The sequence below is a fragment of the Cricetulus griseus genome, chromosome 7, assembly GCF_003668045.3.
Source record: "Cricetulus griseus strain 17A/GY chromosome 7, alternate assembly CriGri-PICRH-1.0, whole genome shotgun sequence".
Lineage (NCBI taxonomy): Eukaryota > Metazoa > Chordata > Mammalia > Rodentia > Cricetidae > Cricetulus > Cricetulus griseus.
Genome location: NC_048600.1, coordinates 119,124,426 through 119,138,144, shown reverse-complemented (window position 1 = coordinate 119,138,144; position 13,719 = coordinate 119,124,426). Strand labels below are relative to the sequence as shown.

Below are 13,719 nucleotides of genomic sequence, written 5' to 3'. Positions count from 1 at the left end.
AAACCATTACGGTCTTTTCCTTGGGTTAAGACATCATGTTATGAGTCAGTGGACCAAGAGAGGAGAATGTTGTTTACTGTTACACTGTTACACCATGTTTTCCAAATCCTTTTGCCTGTAGCCCTGAAATATAAAACAGACTTGGCTTTAGTGTCAACGAAACCAAATCGCTAGGACCAGTGAGATACTCAATGTGTGTGTGTGTGTGTGTGTGTGTGTGTGTGTGTGTGTGTGTGTGTAAAGGTGCCTGCCAAGCTTGATGACCTGGTTTTGATCCCCAGGATGCATGAGATTCCCACAGGTGGTCCTGTGACCTCCACACGTGGGCCATGGCATGTCTACCACACAAGCATGCACACACATGTACATGGTAAGTGGGTAAATAAATGTAATAATAGATAAATAAATTTTCAATAAAAATTTATTGAAAAAAATTGCTAAGCTTTTTCCCTTTGGACAAGTCACTAACCTCTTTGAGTTTATTGTGTTTATTCTTTTCTAAAATAAGTGGGAATAAATATTTTTCCTACCTGCCAGTTTATTTTAAAATTTTCTTTATGTGTATGTGTGTTTTACCTGCATGTGTGTGTGTCTGTCATGTGTGTAGTGCCCAAGGAGGTCACAAGAGTGTTGGAATCCCTGGGACTGGAGTTACAGGTTCTGAGTTGCCAAGTAGGTGCTGGGAACTGAACCCAGGATCTCTGCAACAGCAGTCAGTGCTCTTAACTGCTAAGCCATCTCTCCAGCTCATCTCACAGATAGTTTAGAACCAAAAGATAATGTGTGCAAAACTGTTTTATACTCACTTTCCAAAGACATGGCTACTATCAAATGGTACATTTTACTTTACCCTTTTTTATTTTATTTATTTATTTATTTATTTATTTATTTATTTATTTTTGGTTTTTCGAGACAGGGTTTCTCTGTATTGTTTTGGAGCCTGTCCTGGAACTCGCTCTGTAGACCAGACTGGCCCCAAACTCACAAAGATCCGCCTGCCTCTGCCTCCTGAGTGCTGGGATTAAAGGTGTGTGCCACTAACGCCCAGTTTACTTTACACTCTTGGAAGTGTGTCCTTTTAGCCTTCTCTGACTTTGTGTCAGAACTGACAAGATCTTTTTGTTTTTTCTTAGAGCTGGGGGGTGTGATGGAAATAGGGGAATTGTTTATAATTCTTTTTCCTTAGTACAAGGAAATCTCTCTTTCAAGCACAAGATGTAGAACTCCTTTATATGGGACTTGGACCAAGGAAAATACTGGGTGACGTTTTCGTTCCAGTCATCCAGTAGACGCAGAGTACATGTTGTATAAGAGCTATTGGTAGGGGAGGAGGGAAGGGAGAAGGGAACTGGGATTGTCATGTAATTCAATGGTGTTTGTAACTCAAATAAAAAAAAATCCTTAAAAAAAAAAGATCTATTGGATTTGGTGAGGAGTCAAGTTCTGCACTTTCTCCATCACTTTCTCCATCATTAACTAAATGATGTTAAAGGATAGAAGAGTTAAACCCATAGGGGTGGCTTCTATTTCAAACTCCTGAAACAAAAAGTAAAAAGCCTAGCTGGGCATGGTGTCACACATTTTTAATCCTAGTTCTTAAATTTCTAGTGTTTGGTGATCAGCAGAAGACTTGGTTGCAAAAGAAAGGTAGCAGGGCTAGAGAGAAGGCTAGGGGTTAAGAGCACTTAACTGCGATTGCAAAGGACCCACATTCAAATCTCAGCTACCTGCTGGCTACGACTCCAGCTCTAGGGGATCTGCTGCCCTCTTCTGGTCTCTACAGGCAATGGCATTCACATGCGCGAGTCTGAATGCAAACAACAAAAATCTTTAAACAAAGGAATAAGGCCTTATGTCTCTACAAGTTCACAGCCGTCTCAACCCTCTGAATTGAGAAGGAATAAAAGAAAACTGATTTTTCCTAATGGTAGATCGTATTGTTTGTTTTGTTTTTGAGACAAGGTCTCAGCTGTAACCTAGACTGGCCTGAAATTTGTGGCAGTGCCCATAGCCTGTACGGAGTGCTGGGTGATAGGCATGTGCCACCACATGTGCTTATTTCCTGAGAGGACTGCTTGTTAAGTGTTGCTTAGGCCAGTTTCCAACTCCCAGGCTCAGTCTTCCCACACTGACCTCCAGGCAGCTGGGGGTGCACCTCCATGCTCTCTTACTATTGTCCTTCCTACCTTTTGAGACCAGGTCCCATGTATTCCAGGCTGAATTCCACCTTCTGATGCTCACCCTGGTCTTTTTAAGGTATTCTTTTAGCCGGGTGGTGGTGGCACATGCCTTTAGTCCCAGCACTCGGGAGGCAGAGGCAGGTTTGAAACCAGGCTGGTCTACAAGAGCTAGTTCCAGGACAGGCTCTGGAGCTAGACAGAGAAACCCTGTCTCGAAAAACAAAGTATTTCTTTCCTTGGGAATAGTTACTGAGGAACAAATGACACTGTCTCCACCTGACCATTGAACTGCTGCTTTTCATACAGTTTTTTTCTACTTTTCAAAGGTATTTCTAGTTAGCATACAAAACCCTGTCTCTTAGCAGAGCTATAACTGAAACAAGTCTCCTGTATTAAAGCTCTGGATTTGTGCACACACACACTCTCTCTCTCTCTCTCTCTCTCTCTCTCTCTATATATATATATATATATATATATAGTATATTACATATATATATTTTATATATAATATATTTTATATATATTATTTTTTAACTGCACATACTTGAACCCGAGGCACATGCTTGGATCCTGTGTGTTGGGTGAGCACTCTACTGATGAGTTACACCCTCCAGCCCTCCTATCCTAGTGCTTTTAGCAAGTCTATTTCCTTCTTTTGTCTTCCTACCCCTTTCTAAAATGGCTAGGTGGAAGCTCATAATGAAATGTAAAGAGCATAAGGTTGAAAACGCTTTGCAGGTAAGCAATCCTAGTCAACTTGTTCTGTATAGCCACACATTTCCCTATTTCATTTGAGTACTTTTTTAGTTATTTATTATTCTGCCTGCATACCAGAGGAAGGCACCAGATCTCATTACAAATGGTTGTGAGCTATCATGTGGCTGCTGGGAATTGAACTAGGACTCCTGGAAGAGCAGCCAGTGCTCTTAACCTCTGAGCCATCTCTCCAGCCCTTGAGTATCTTTTAAGCAAGCAGTTCACATATGTGTTTTCATGTGGAAGCTTATGTATTTAAACAATAGAATTAAGAATACAACTTTAAAAAGTTAAACAACAACAACAAAAACAACAAGCAAGTAGCTAATCCAACCTGCCTCCATTCCTTTTTGGCTTTAAGTCAGTTTCCAAAAGCTCTGGAAATCTTTAAGCACCCTTCCCCTATAATAAGTTAGAAGCATCAGGAACTTGTGCCTTCCAGGGCTCACACCCTGTAACCTCTGAATGTTGACCTCTCATTATACAGTGTGTCCTACTTATCCTGATTGGGGTATGAGAACCTATGCATTTGCTCATTGAAGCACTCACAGCAGAGTCTGGGAGAAGGGGCTCTCTGAGTAGCTTTGGTGGGCAGTCATACAATTAATAAAACCTTCTAGCAATGCTGACTCATTGTAACATCCCGTTAGAAAATGTGGTGGCTGGGTTACTAGGTATTGGAGCAGATGAAGTACCTAGAGTTAACACATCCCATTGTAACAACTTTTCTAAGAGCTTTTAGGGCTGAGGCATTTGCCCAGCGTGTGTGAGGTCCTAGGTTCAGTCTTTAGTACAGTCCAAAGAAGAAAGGAGAGGAAGGGGAAAGGAAAACTCAATTTGAGTTCCTGGTCATCCTGGACTAGAATTGAGACCCTGCCTCAAAACCATAGTTTGGAGCTGGAGAGACGATTCAGCAATTATTAGCACTTGCTGCTCTTGGAAAGGATCCAGAACCCACAACTGTCTGTCACTCCAGTTCCTGGGGATAAGACACCCTCTGACCTCTGCCTGCCTCTGCACACGTAGTGAGCATATGTATACTCAAGTACACATGCATACACAAAAAAATTTAAAGCAAAACCAGGCAGTGGTGGCGAATTCCTTTATCCCAACACTTGGGAGGCAGAGGCAGGTGGGTCACTGAGTTCAAGACCAGCAAAAAAAACAAAAAAACAAAAAACAAAAAAAAACCAAAGGGAAGCTGGCATCTTTTGTTTTTCAAGACAGGGTTTCTCTGTGTAGCTTTGGAGGCTGTCCTGGAAATCGCTTTGTAGACCAGGCTGGCCTTGAACTCACAGAGATTCGCCTGCCTCTGCCTCTGAGTGCTGGGATTAAAGGTGTGTGCAACCACCACCCTCAAAGCTGGCATCTTTTCGTTGCTTTCTGTAATACTCAGTTCCAAAGACCATGTGAACTGCAGAAACTGAATTTTCCTCCATTCTCTTGCTTTTTTGTGGACTCATTAGGTTCATGTCAGAAAGAAACATTTTGAGACTGAGCATGTGCTTTAGAATGGTACGGTGACAGACAAGGAGTGTGTAAAACAGTGAGATCCTCCAGAAAGTCTGGGGTATTCCCACCCAGCCCCTTTGGGATGTTGCTGAACTTACACATCTTGGAAGTTATTAGACCGTCACAAATCTGTGAGGGACAGAACTGGGGGAAACAAGTATTCATTACTTGACAGCACCCCACAGCAACCGAAGTGACTAAAAGCCTAAGTCACAGAAAGAAGTCTTGCGGCATCTGGAGTGCTTCATTTTATCAGTCCTGTGTGCACCTGTCTTCCTTCATGGAGGGAAACTCTTCATAGGTTTCTGCAAATAGGACACCACCAAGCTTTCATCCCAGCTTTAATCTCTGGGTTCAAGGCCAGCCCAGGCTACATGAAACTGTCTCAAACCCAATATATATTATATATATATATATATATATATATATATATATATATATTGTTATGGATGAAGGAGGGTTCAGTTGGGCAATTTTCCTTGCTTTACATAGAAGGAACTTGGGGCACAGACACAGGGTGAGTTACTTCTTTATTTTGTTCCCTATTGCCTGAGACAGAGACACCCAAGGAAGGCATATGAAGTGTTTTCCTATTTTAAACTTTTAAGTCCTACTAGGTGAAATGACTTGCGGGGGTTAGGACGCGGTGGGGGGAAATGCTAGCCCAGTCCCTAGCTATAATTAGTTGGCCCTTGACCCTTCTCTTCCTGCTGCAGATAGGAGGGGTACGGGAGGCCCCAGGGCCCTTTTGGACTGCTGTCTGCAACAACGACAAACTAGTAATTTAGGTCTTTGACTTGAGGAAGCTCGCTTCTTCCTAGTTAAGGAGACTAGTTAAGAGCTCTCTCCCCCGCCACAGCGCCTGGGGCTTCATCACGCGGGAAGCGGACAAGCCCGCTCTGTGGGAAGGCGGAGCTTCCTCTGTGGGAGGAGCTAGGTGGGGCAGGGCGGGGCAGGGCAAGGCGGAGCCTCCTCTGAGTACGGGACAAGGCAGGGCTTCCTCCCTGGGAGGTGAGGGGCGGAGCTTCCTTCTTGGGCGGGGCAGAGCAAGGCTTCCTCGGTAGGGGAGGGGCGGGACTTCCTCCGTGGGGCGGGGTAAGGAGGAGCATCTTCCGTAGGAGGGGCGGGGCTTCCTTTACGGGCGTGGTGAGGCTCTGCCAGCCTCCCTGGACCCCTCCACTGCGCATGGCACGTTGCGTACCTCCCTCCCAGCAACCGGCCTGGCGGCGGCGCGGCCACCAAACTGAGGAGGCGGAGCCGAGACGAGTCGGTACTGCGCTCTGACTCCTAGACCAGGTACCGGGTGGCGGGGCCGCCTGGTGCGCTCCCGGGGCCAGTTCCTCCGCCCCACTCCTCGGGAGTCCATCTCCTCGGGGCGCGCCCCAGCGGCCATCCCGGCTCGCCCTCGCCCTCGCCCTCGCCCTGCTCGGGCCCTCGTTTAACCCGGGTTCTGGGTTCCCACCCTGAGGTGTTACAGCCTGAGAGCAGAATAGGCTTGGGCCTGGCTGGGGAGACGCCGAGCAGAGTTGCCCGCAGGGAGAGGCTAGCTCCTGCCTGCCCTCCCCATCTTTCCCGGGGCTTCCAGACGGGGTGCCTGGGACCAGATGTCGTTTTGTCCTCCTGCAAAGTAGCAGCAAACCCTGGTACCGACCTCCCTCGACCCCTCTTTCATTTCAGGCGATGCTGGTCGGGCATCGAGTTGAGCCCTCATAAGGAAGCAAGAGCAGGGTTATTCTCTGCTTTGGTCGAAACCAAGAGTTTCTGATCGTCTTTTTGTTTTAAGTGCTCCCCAGCAGTTTTGAGAACTGGGTCTGGCGTGAGCACGACAGGGGGTGGGAGAGTCGTTAAATAAAATTGTTAATAATTTTAGGAAATAAAGAGCTAACTTCTGAACTCAACCTTCAGCTAAGACCCTAAGATACTTCGACTTGGCTTCGACCCCTTCTCCAGGCTGAAATACTTGTTGAGGTAGAACCAAGTTCCAATATGTGGACGGATCTTCCTGGAGTAGTTGATACTTTAGAGACTGATTCTGGTCTCTGAGAGGCGAAACACCAAATGTGAGGCTGCAGGTGTGGTTCAGTGCCTGAGTGCTTGCATATCGTTAGTGAGGACTTGCATTCGATTCCCAGCACTACCCGCCTCCCCACCCCCCAAAAAGGCTACCTAATAAGTCATTAATTATGGTGCTGAACTGGTCAACTCTCTTCATCCTTTAATAAGGTTTCTTAGAAGAGTTTTGGCTATGACTATAGTTGTGATCTCAGACATGAAGAAAATCTAGAGGACCAGTGACAAAAATAGAAAAAGCCAGAACAAGTGAATTCTTTGTCTACCTCTTGAGGTGGTAGAGTGTGGTTGGGTGGCCTTGGAGATGATTATGGATAAGAGGACATGCTGCTGAAAGACCCGAGTTCCAGTCTCTAGCATCTGTGTAAACAGCCATGTGTGGCCAAGAGCTTGTGACAAGAGAAACACCAGAGCTTGCTGGCTGCCGGTCTTGTCTCAAGGAAGTAAGGCCGAGAGTGGTAGGGTAGGAGGGTAGGACACACACACACACACACACACACAATTAAAACAGGGAAGCAAGTGGTTAGTGGGAGCATCTGTAGCATAGGATACTTGAGGTGATTATTCACTGAGAGTCAAAATTAACCTGGGAGCAAGAAGGAAGCGGGGTCTTTAGACTCCACTTTCTTTGGAGCCTATCTTGGCACTCGCTCTGGAGACCAGGCTGGCCTCGAACTCACAGAGATCCGCCTGCCTCTGCCTCCCGAGTGCTGGGATTAAAGGTGTGTGCCACCAATGCCCGGCTTCCATTTTTTTTTTTTTTAAGATTTTATTTATTTATTATGTATATAACATTCTGCTTCCATGTATATCTATCCACCAGAAGAGGGCACCAGATCTCATACTGGATGGTTGTGAGCCACCATGTGGTTGCTGGGAATTGAACTCAGGACCTCTGGAAGAACAGCCAGTGCTCTTAACCTCTGAGCTACCTCTCTAGCCCCCCCCCCCTTTTTTAAGATAGGCTATAGCCAAGAATGATGTTAAATTAATTCCTGGTCCTCCCATCTCTGTCTCCTGAATGCTGAGATTACAAGCATGAGCTACCATTCTCAGCTTTGGATTTCTGTCACTTTTATAGCCTTAGCAGTTGACCTCTAAATCCATATAGCCATATTAAACTCTTCTTAAACATCAATATGACTTTCCTAACAAATGGCTATCCCCCCCCTTTTTGAAAGATATAATCTTTCTCAACATTATTGAACTCTCAACATTAGTTAAACTTGAACCTGGCCGAGAGGGACATCTGGTGTTCTCTTCTGGCCTCTGTATACACACCCCTCATACATACATGCATACACTACACACTCATACACATACACTAAATAAGTATTTTAATTTATCCTTACATTAAAGCCACTTCTCTTTCTGAACTTTCCTATTTCTGGCATTAGTTCAGTGGCATATTAATCTCTTTTTGGTAACTCAAGAACACACAAGTAGGACCATCAGTTATAGAATGGGCTCCCAGATAAGGTATTGTCTCTGCAGTTTGCAGTTGGACTACACAGCCATATAACTAGGAGAGCTTGTAAAAAGATATTCTCCAGCCATGCTTGGCAGTGTAGGCCTGTCATCCTAGCAGTTAGGAGCATGGAGGCAGAGAATCAGAAGTTCAAGGTCATGAGCAGCTACATTGTGACTTTGAAGTTCAGCTCTGTATGTAGTAGACCCTGTCTCGAATTATCCAAAGAGCAGAGAATGAGCTTGATAGCTTGGGAGGCTGTGTCAGCTTTATGCCGTCTTTATTCTTAGCCACTCATCTGTTCCTTGGTGTCTCCACTGCTACATGCTCTTAACTCCAGGAAAATTGTTTTCTAACCAGCATGCTTTTCTCTGGGTTATTTTTACCCTTCCCTTTCTTCATTCCTTTATAGAGTAACATTTCTTGGAATGTTCTTCCAAACAAGATTTCTCAAATGTTAGTTAATAGCTTGGTCCACATGCCAGCAGCATTGTCACTTCCATGGAGTGTTAGAAACGTCCAAGCCCACTCCAGACCTTCTAAATTGCAGCCTGAATTTTAACAAGATCTCTTAAGTGATTTGTGGGCACAACAAGATAAGAGACACACTGCTTAGACCACTGTTGTGTGTCATCTTTCTGTTCAAAGCTTACAGTGGCTTCCTACCCCCTGCTACAGCCTTTTGTTAGCATGCATTGAAGCCCGCCTCATGGTTATCACACACTGGAGAATGTGTTCAAAGTGCTAACACACTTTTCTTCACTTTCGGGCAGCTATTTAGTGTTACTGAGTGGTTACTGTATGGCAAGCACTGTGTGGAAGCTGGAGATACACCTTTGCATAAGACAGCAAATACTAGATAATAGTTACACCCTTTGTCTTGGAATCTCCATATTCTTTAAGTCACCTTTGATATTCCAGGCCCACTGCCACTCAGCCATGTTTTTGCTGAATTCCATAAGAAGTTGCTCATTCCTTCTTGTCCATTCTCTCTGTCCTATTTATTGCTGTACATCCCACTTCCACAACCAGTTAAGGTCCTACTCCCTGGAGTGTGTCATATGTCTTACACCATTGTGAATTGCTATGGTAAGGCACCAGGGCCCTGTCAGAAGGAGGTGCATGGTTGATGAAGAAAACCTTGGTTTTCTTTCAAGGCCTGGCCCCAACATAGACTCTGGGGTTCTAAGACAAGTTGGTGATCCCACACCCTATTCCAGGTTTAATGTATAAATCTCTTCATCATAGCTACTCTTTCAGATAAAGAAAAATAAAGTATACTGGGGATTAAATTTAGGACCTTGGGCATGCTAGGCAGATGCTATTCAACGTAGCTTTTCTGACCTATGCTTTTTTTGAGAAAAGGTTTCCCTGTGAAGCTTTGGTTGTCCTGGAACTCTCTATAGACCATGCTGGCCTCAAACTCAGAGATTCACCTGCCTCTGCCTCGAGAGTTACCACTTTAAATGTAACTATTGGCTATCCTAAAATAGATTTTCAGTTTTTGCAAAGTGTATAGGATTTCGTCATGCTAGCCCAAAGTGAGGCCTTATTCTTATTTCTGAGGACTTAAGTCATGTCAAGTAATAGTAGACTCTTAAAAAAAAAAAAGTAATTGTTGCTTATAAATAATGAAGCTGTATCTAGGATGGGTGAAGAGTGCTTGTCTAGCATGTGTGAGGCCCTGGGCTGAATATCTAGCACCACAAATCAATAAATAAAAAGGCTATTTCTGTATCTGTCTACTGAGACTATTGCTTTGCAGTGTTATATATTCTTGATAAAAATGGATTTATGCTTTGAATGCCCTTTCCTCCATCTGCCTTTCCTTCCACTGTAACTTTGTACTTTAAGGACATTTGAAAGCAGCATAGTGATCTTCATGTCACCAAATTAGGAAAGGAAAGTCCCTCAATATTCAGATGAATGTCTATTTGTTTTCAGATTTTTTTTTTTCCCTTGATCCAGGATCTCTTCAGTAGCTATGCTGACCTTGAACTCTTGACCCTCCTACTGCAGTCTCAGTAGTTCCAGGATTACAGAGGTTTGCCACGGCACCCAGTCTGCTGTGCAGCATTTGGCTTTACATTTTTTGTTTGGTTTGGTTTGGACACCGGTTATATAGCACTGGCTAGCCTCAGAGTCACATATAGGCAAGTATGACCTTGAGTTCCTGATCCTCATGCCAAGCACTGGGAGGGATTTCAGGCATGCAACACCACACCCATCTTAAAATGTTTTTTTTTTTTTTTTCTTTTGTAGAATCCTTAGAATTTTTAAGTACACAGTCATATTATCAGTAAATAGTTTTACATTTTCAGCCAGGTGCAGCTGGCTGCCCATAATCTCAGCCCTTGGAATCTAATTCAAGAGGATTGTTTGAAGCCAGCCTATCCATATAAAGGACTTTGTCTCAAAAATAACAGTGCTGGTAGCTTATAGGTCCAGTGCCTGCCTACCATGCCCAAGGCCCCACAGGAAAAAAAGGAAAGGCACTTCAGCTTTCTGAACATCTTAATTCAAACTAAAAATCACACCTGTATTTACGATATTCAAGTTTCATGAAGTCAGACAAAGAAAAATATTACTTGTGGTTGTGGTGCCGCCGCAGTCCCAGTATCCGGGAGAGAGGAGGAGGGCCAGAAGTTGGAGCTCATCCTCTCTGTGCATCTGGTGAGAGACCAACCTGGATGCCCGAGACCTTGCCTCAAAAAAGAAGGAAGAAAAAAGCCTGCTGGAATCCTAGCACTTAGGAGGCAGAGGGCAGGTAGATCTCTGAGTTCAAGGACAGCCTGGTATAGAGTGAGTTCCAGGACAGCTTGTGCTACACAGAGAAACCTTGTTTCAAAAAGAAAAAAAGAGGGGGCGCGGGGGAAGCCAGAGAGTTTTGCGCTTTGAACACTGTGTGCCTGTATCTTCTGCTTGCCAGTCTTGTACTGAAGTGATGGTCAGAAGTGGGGAGGCATGGGCTGATGTTCAGAAGTCTGTGGGGAGACCGCGGAATGATGTTTGGAAGTTGGGGAGGCAGACATGGAGCAGGGTGTGGAATGGGGGGCTGCAGACACCCCTGCTTTGTTTTTAAAGGAGGCTTACTCATGGTGCACTTTATGTTAACTGTGGCTTTGCACCTGCCTTTCTCCAAGTTGAAAAGATTTCTTCCCATTCATCCATTGCACCCCCCTTCTCCCACCTACCTTACCCTGCCGCCTTCTTAACAGTCCTGCTATGTATGAAGCCCATGCTGGCCTGCAGTTCTTTTTCCTCCTGCCTTAGTCTCCTGAGTTCTGGGAATGCAGGAATGCATTGACATGCTGGACTCCAAACTTCTTTTCTTATACAAATGACAGTTTCAGAATGTACGTGCTCAAATATATCCAAGTTTATTGTCATGTGATACAATTCTAAACAAATACTCAGAAGTTAGCAAGTTCTATGTCTTGTGTGGTGCCTTGAAATGGTAGACCAGTAGTCCATTTTGTTCCACAGAGAAGCTTAATCTAGTCTGGGCATGTTGCTTAGTAGAATGTCTGCCTAAACACCTGGTTGGGTTCCATCAAAACAGAACACAGGTGTGGTTTCAGGAGTACAGGTCATTCTCTATTGTGTAGTGAGTTTGAGGCTAGCCTTTTCTATAGTAGACTTTTTCTTAAGGGAGAAAAAGATATTTCTATAAAAAGAGATTTAACCAACTCTCCCTGTTTCTCTTTTCCTTTTAGGCTTAAGTTTTTGAAATTGCAGTAGGTCTACACAGTAGGAGCCCATGTCTTTTCTCGTAAGTAAACCAGAGCGAATCAGGGTGAGTGTCTCCATTTTTCAGACTTTCTGTTTTTCTCTTCTGAAAAGCCAAGTATTTGGGTGCACACTGTGGTGGGTCACTTTGTCTTGTTTGAATGTGACACTTGGAACTGTCTGGTGGAAAACAGGAAGGTAACTTATTTTCTGAATTGGTCAGTCACACGCTAAATGAGTTGGGCTTTTTCTATGTAGTTACACAACTGGTAAAGATCTTGCTTCTGGTTTTCATGGGTTTATGTTTTTAAAATCAGTGTCAGATTGTACTTACTGGAACACATTTCTAAGTATTATCATGAAGAGTCTTTAAAATTAACTGGAAGAATTTATTATATCTTAAATTTTTTATCAGGGGCTAGTGAGCTGGCCCAGCAGGTCCAGGGCTTGCTGCCAAACCTGATATCCTGAGTTCAGTCCCTAGGAGAGGCCTGACTTCCACATGTCCTCTGGTCCCCATGTACACACATGGCACACATGCACAAAACAAATAAGTGAAGCAAAAGAACTTATACTCACCTGGCAGGAGAGAGACCATGATCATGAAGATGGTTTCACAGTTCACAGCTTACCGACTGCACTCAGGCATGCTGACACGTTTGATTCTCCCTGACACAGTAAACTCAATGGTATAATTGTGATAATGCGGACTTGGTTCCCACGCTCCCCTGTAAAAGTTTTAGGAAAAAAAAAAATCAGATTGACCTCATACAAATATTAGATTTAGTTTCTTTATAAATAAGCTCCAGTGACTTCACTAAAAGCTCACGGCTTATGGTCCAGTGAGCTGGCTCAGCAGGTATAGGGGTTTGCTTCAAGTCTGACAACCTGAGTTATGTCCTTGAGAACTCAGTGAAAGGAGAGAATTATGTCCCTGAGAACTCATAGTGAAAGGAGAGAATTATGTCCCTGAGAACTCATAGTGAAAGGAGAGAAGTGAATCCACATGTTGTCTTCTGACCTCCACGTGTGCGCTCCTTTCCTGGCAAAATATACAAATGTAATTCTTCTTAAAATAGTCTTACTGATTTTATCAAGTACTTAAATTTTTAAATGCAATAATGATTATTTAAAGATTTCAATCATATTTAAGTGTTATGAGAGATGCGTTTACCACTCTCAAATATTATATAGTATAGTGCACAGAAATTTTTATGTTGCCAGGCGTTGGTGGCACATGCCTTTAATCCCAGCACTAGGGAGGCAGAGGCAGGTGGATCTCTGTGAGTTTGAGACCAGCCTGGTCTACAAGAGCTAGTTCCAGGACAGCCTCCAAAGCCACAGAGAAACCCTGTCTCGAAAAACCAAAAAAAAAAAAAAAAAAAAAGAGAGAGAGAGAGAGAGAGAAATTTTTATGTTAAATTGGGGGGGTGTTATTTCTTTTTTAATTCAGAAAAAAATTGTTACAGAAAAGGACAAAGTGATTTTATAGTTTCAGTACATATTATATAGCTTATTTTAGAATGTCCTTTAGTCTTCCCTTTCTTGTATTTATATGTTTAAAAACAAGTTACACTGTAGAAATAAACTTCAGTGTTAATTAAGAGGAAAAGGTAACTCTCTCCTCAGCCTGAACTCTGCTCAGTGGAAAGAATGTCTCCTTGCCAAACTTCAACACCAGTCATGAAGTGAAACAGAATCTGGATTCCATTGCTTTTAAACATGAGCCACATTCCTATTTTAACCTGGCCTGATGAAGGTGAAACCAGACTCCTGATTAGTATAATGGAAATCTAACACTCACCTGAAATGGGCTGGTTAGGTGTACATTGATTGCCCTGGTTTAGTCCTGGTGAACTTCCCTTGTAAATGTGCTGTGGGTACTTACTGTACCCACACTGGAGTGACCCTGAGAAGATGAGTGTGCCCTCTATGCAAGGATAACATGCAAATCTCTGACATGAAATTAGAAGGGGTTCTATTTGAGAAGAGAAAGGAGAACCA

At 43.7% G+C, this 13,719-nt stretch overlaps 1 protein-coding gene and 1 non-coding gene across 9 annotated transcripts in view; both read left to right on the top strand.

The window, feature by feature from the left end:
- The first annotated feature begins 5,594 nt into the window (after positions 1-5,594).
- The window catches only part of Strada (STE20 related adaptor alpha), a 31,180-nt gene continuing 23,055 nt past the window's right edge, over positions 5,595-13,719 (top strand). For 2 of the 8 annotated variants that reach the window (XM_027427828.2, XM_027427825.2), the window contains exons 1-2: positions 5,595-5,744; positions 11,703-11,782. In XM_027427828.2, coding sequence (XP_027283629.1) covers positions 11,747-11,782 — 36 coding nt within the window. In that variant the 5' untranslated portion in view covers positions 5,595-5,744; positions 11,703-11,746. Of the gene's footprint in view, positions 5,745-11,702; positions 11,783-13,719 lie in introns of those variants that run through there. The other 6 variants (XM_027427831.2, XM_035448069.1, XM_035448068.1 and 3 more) reach the window with 6 other exon arrangements.
- Positions 12,287-12,445, top strand: LOC113836926. Its single transcript, XR_003487438.1, has one exon. It is a non-coding gene; the product is annotated as a U1 spliceosomal RNA (small nuclear RNA).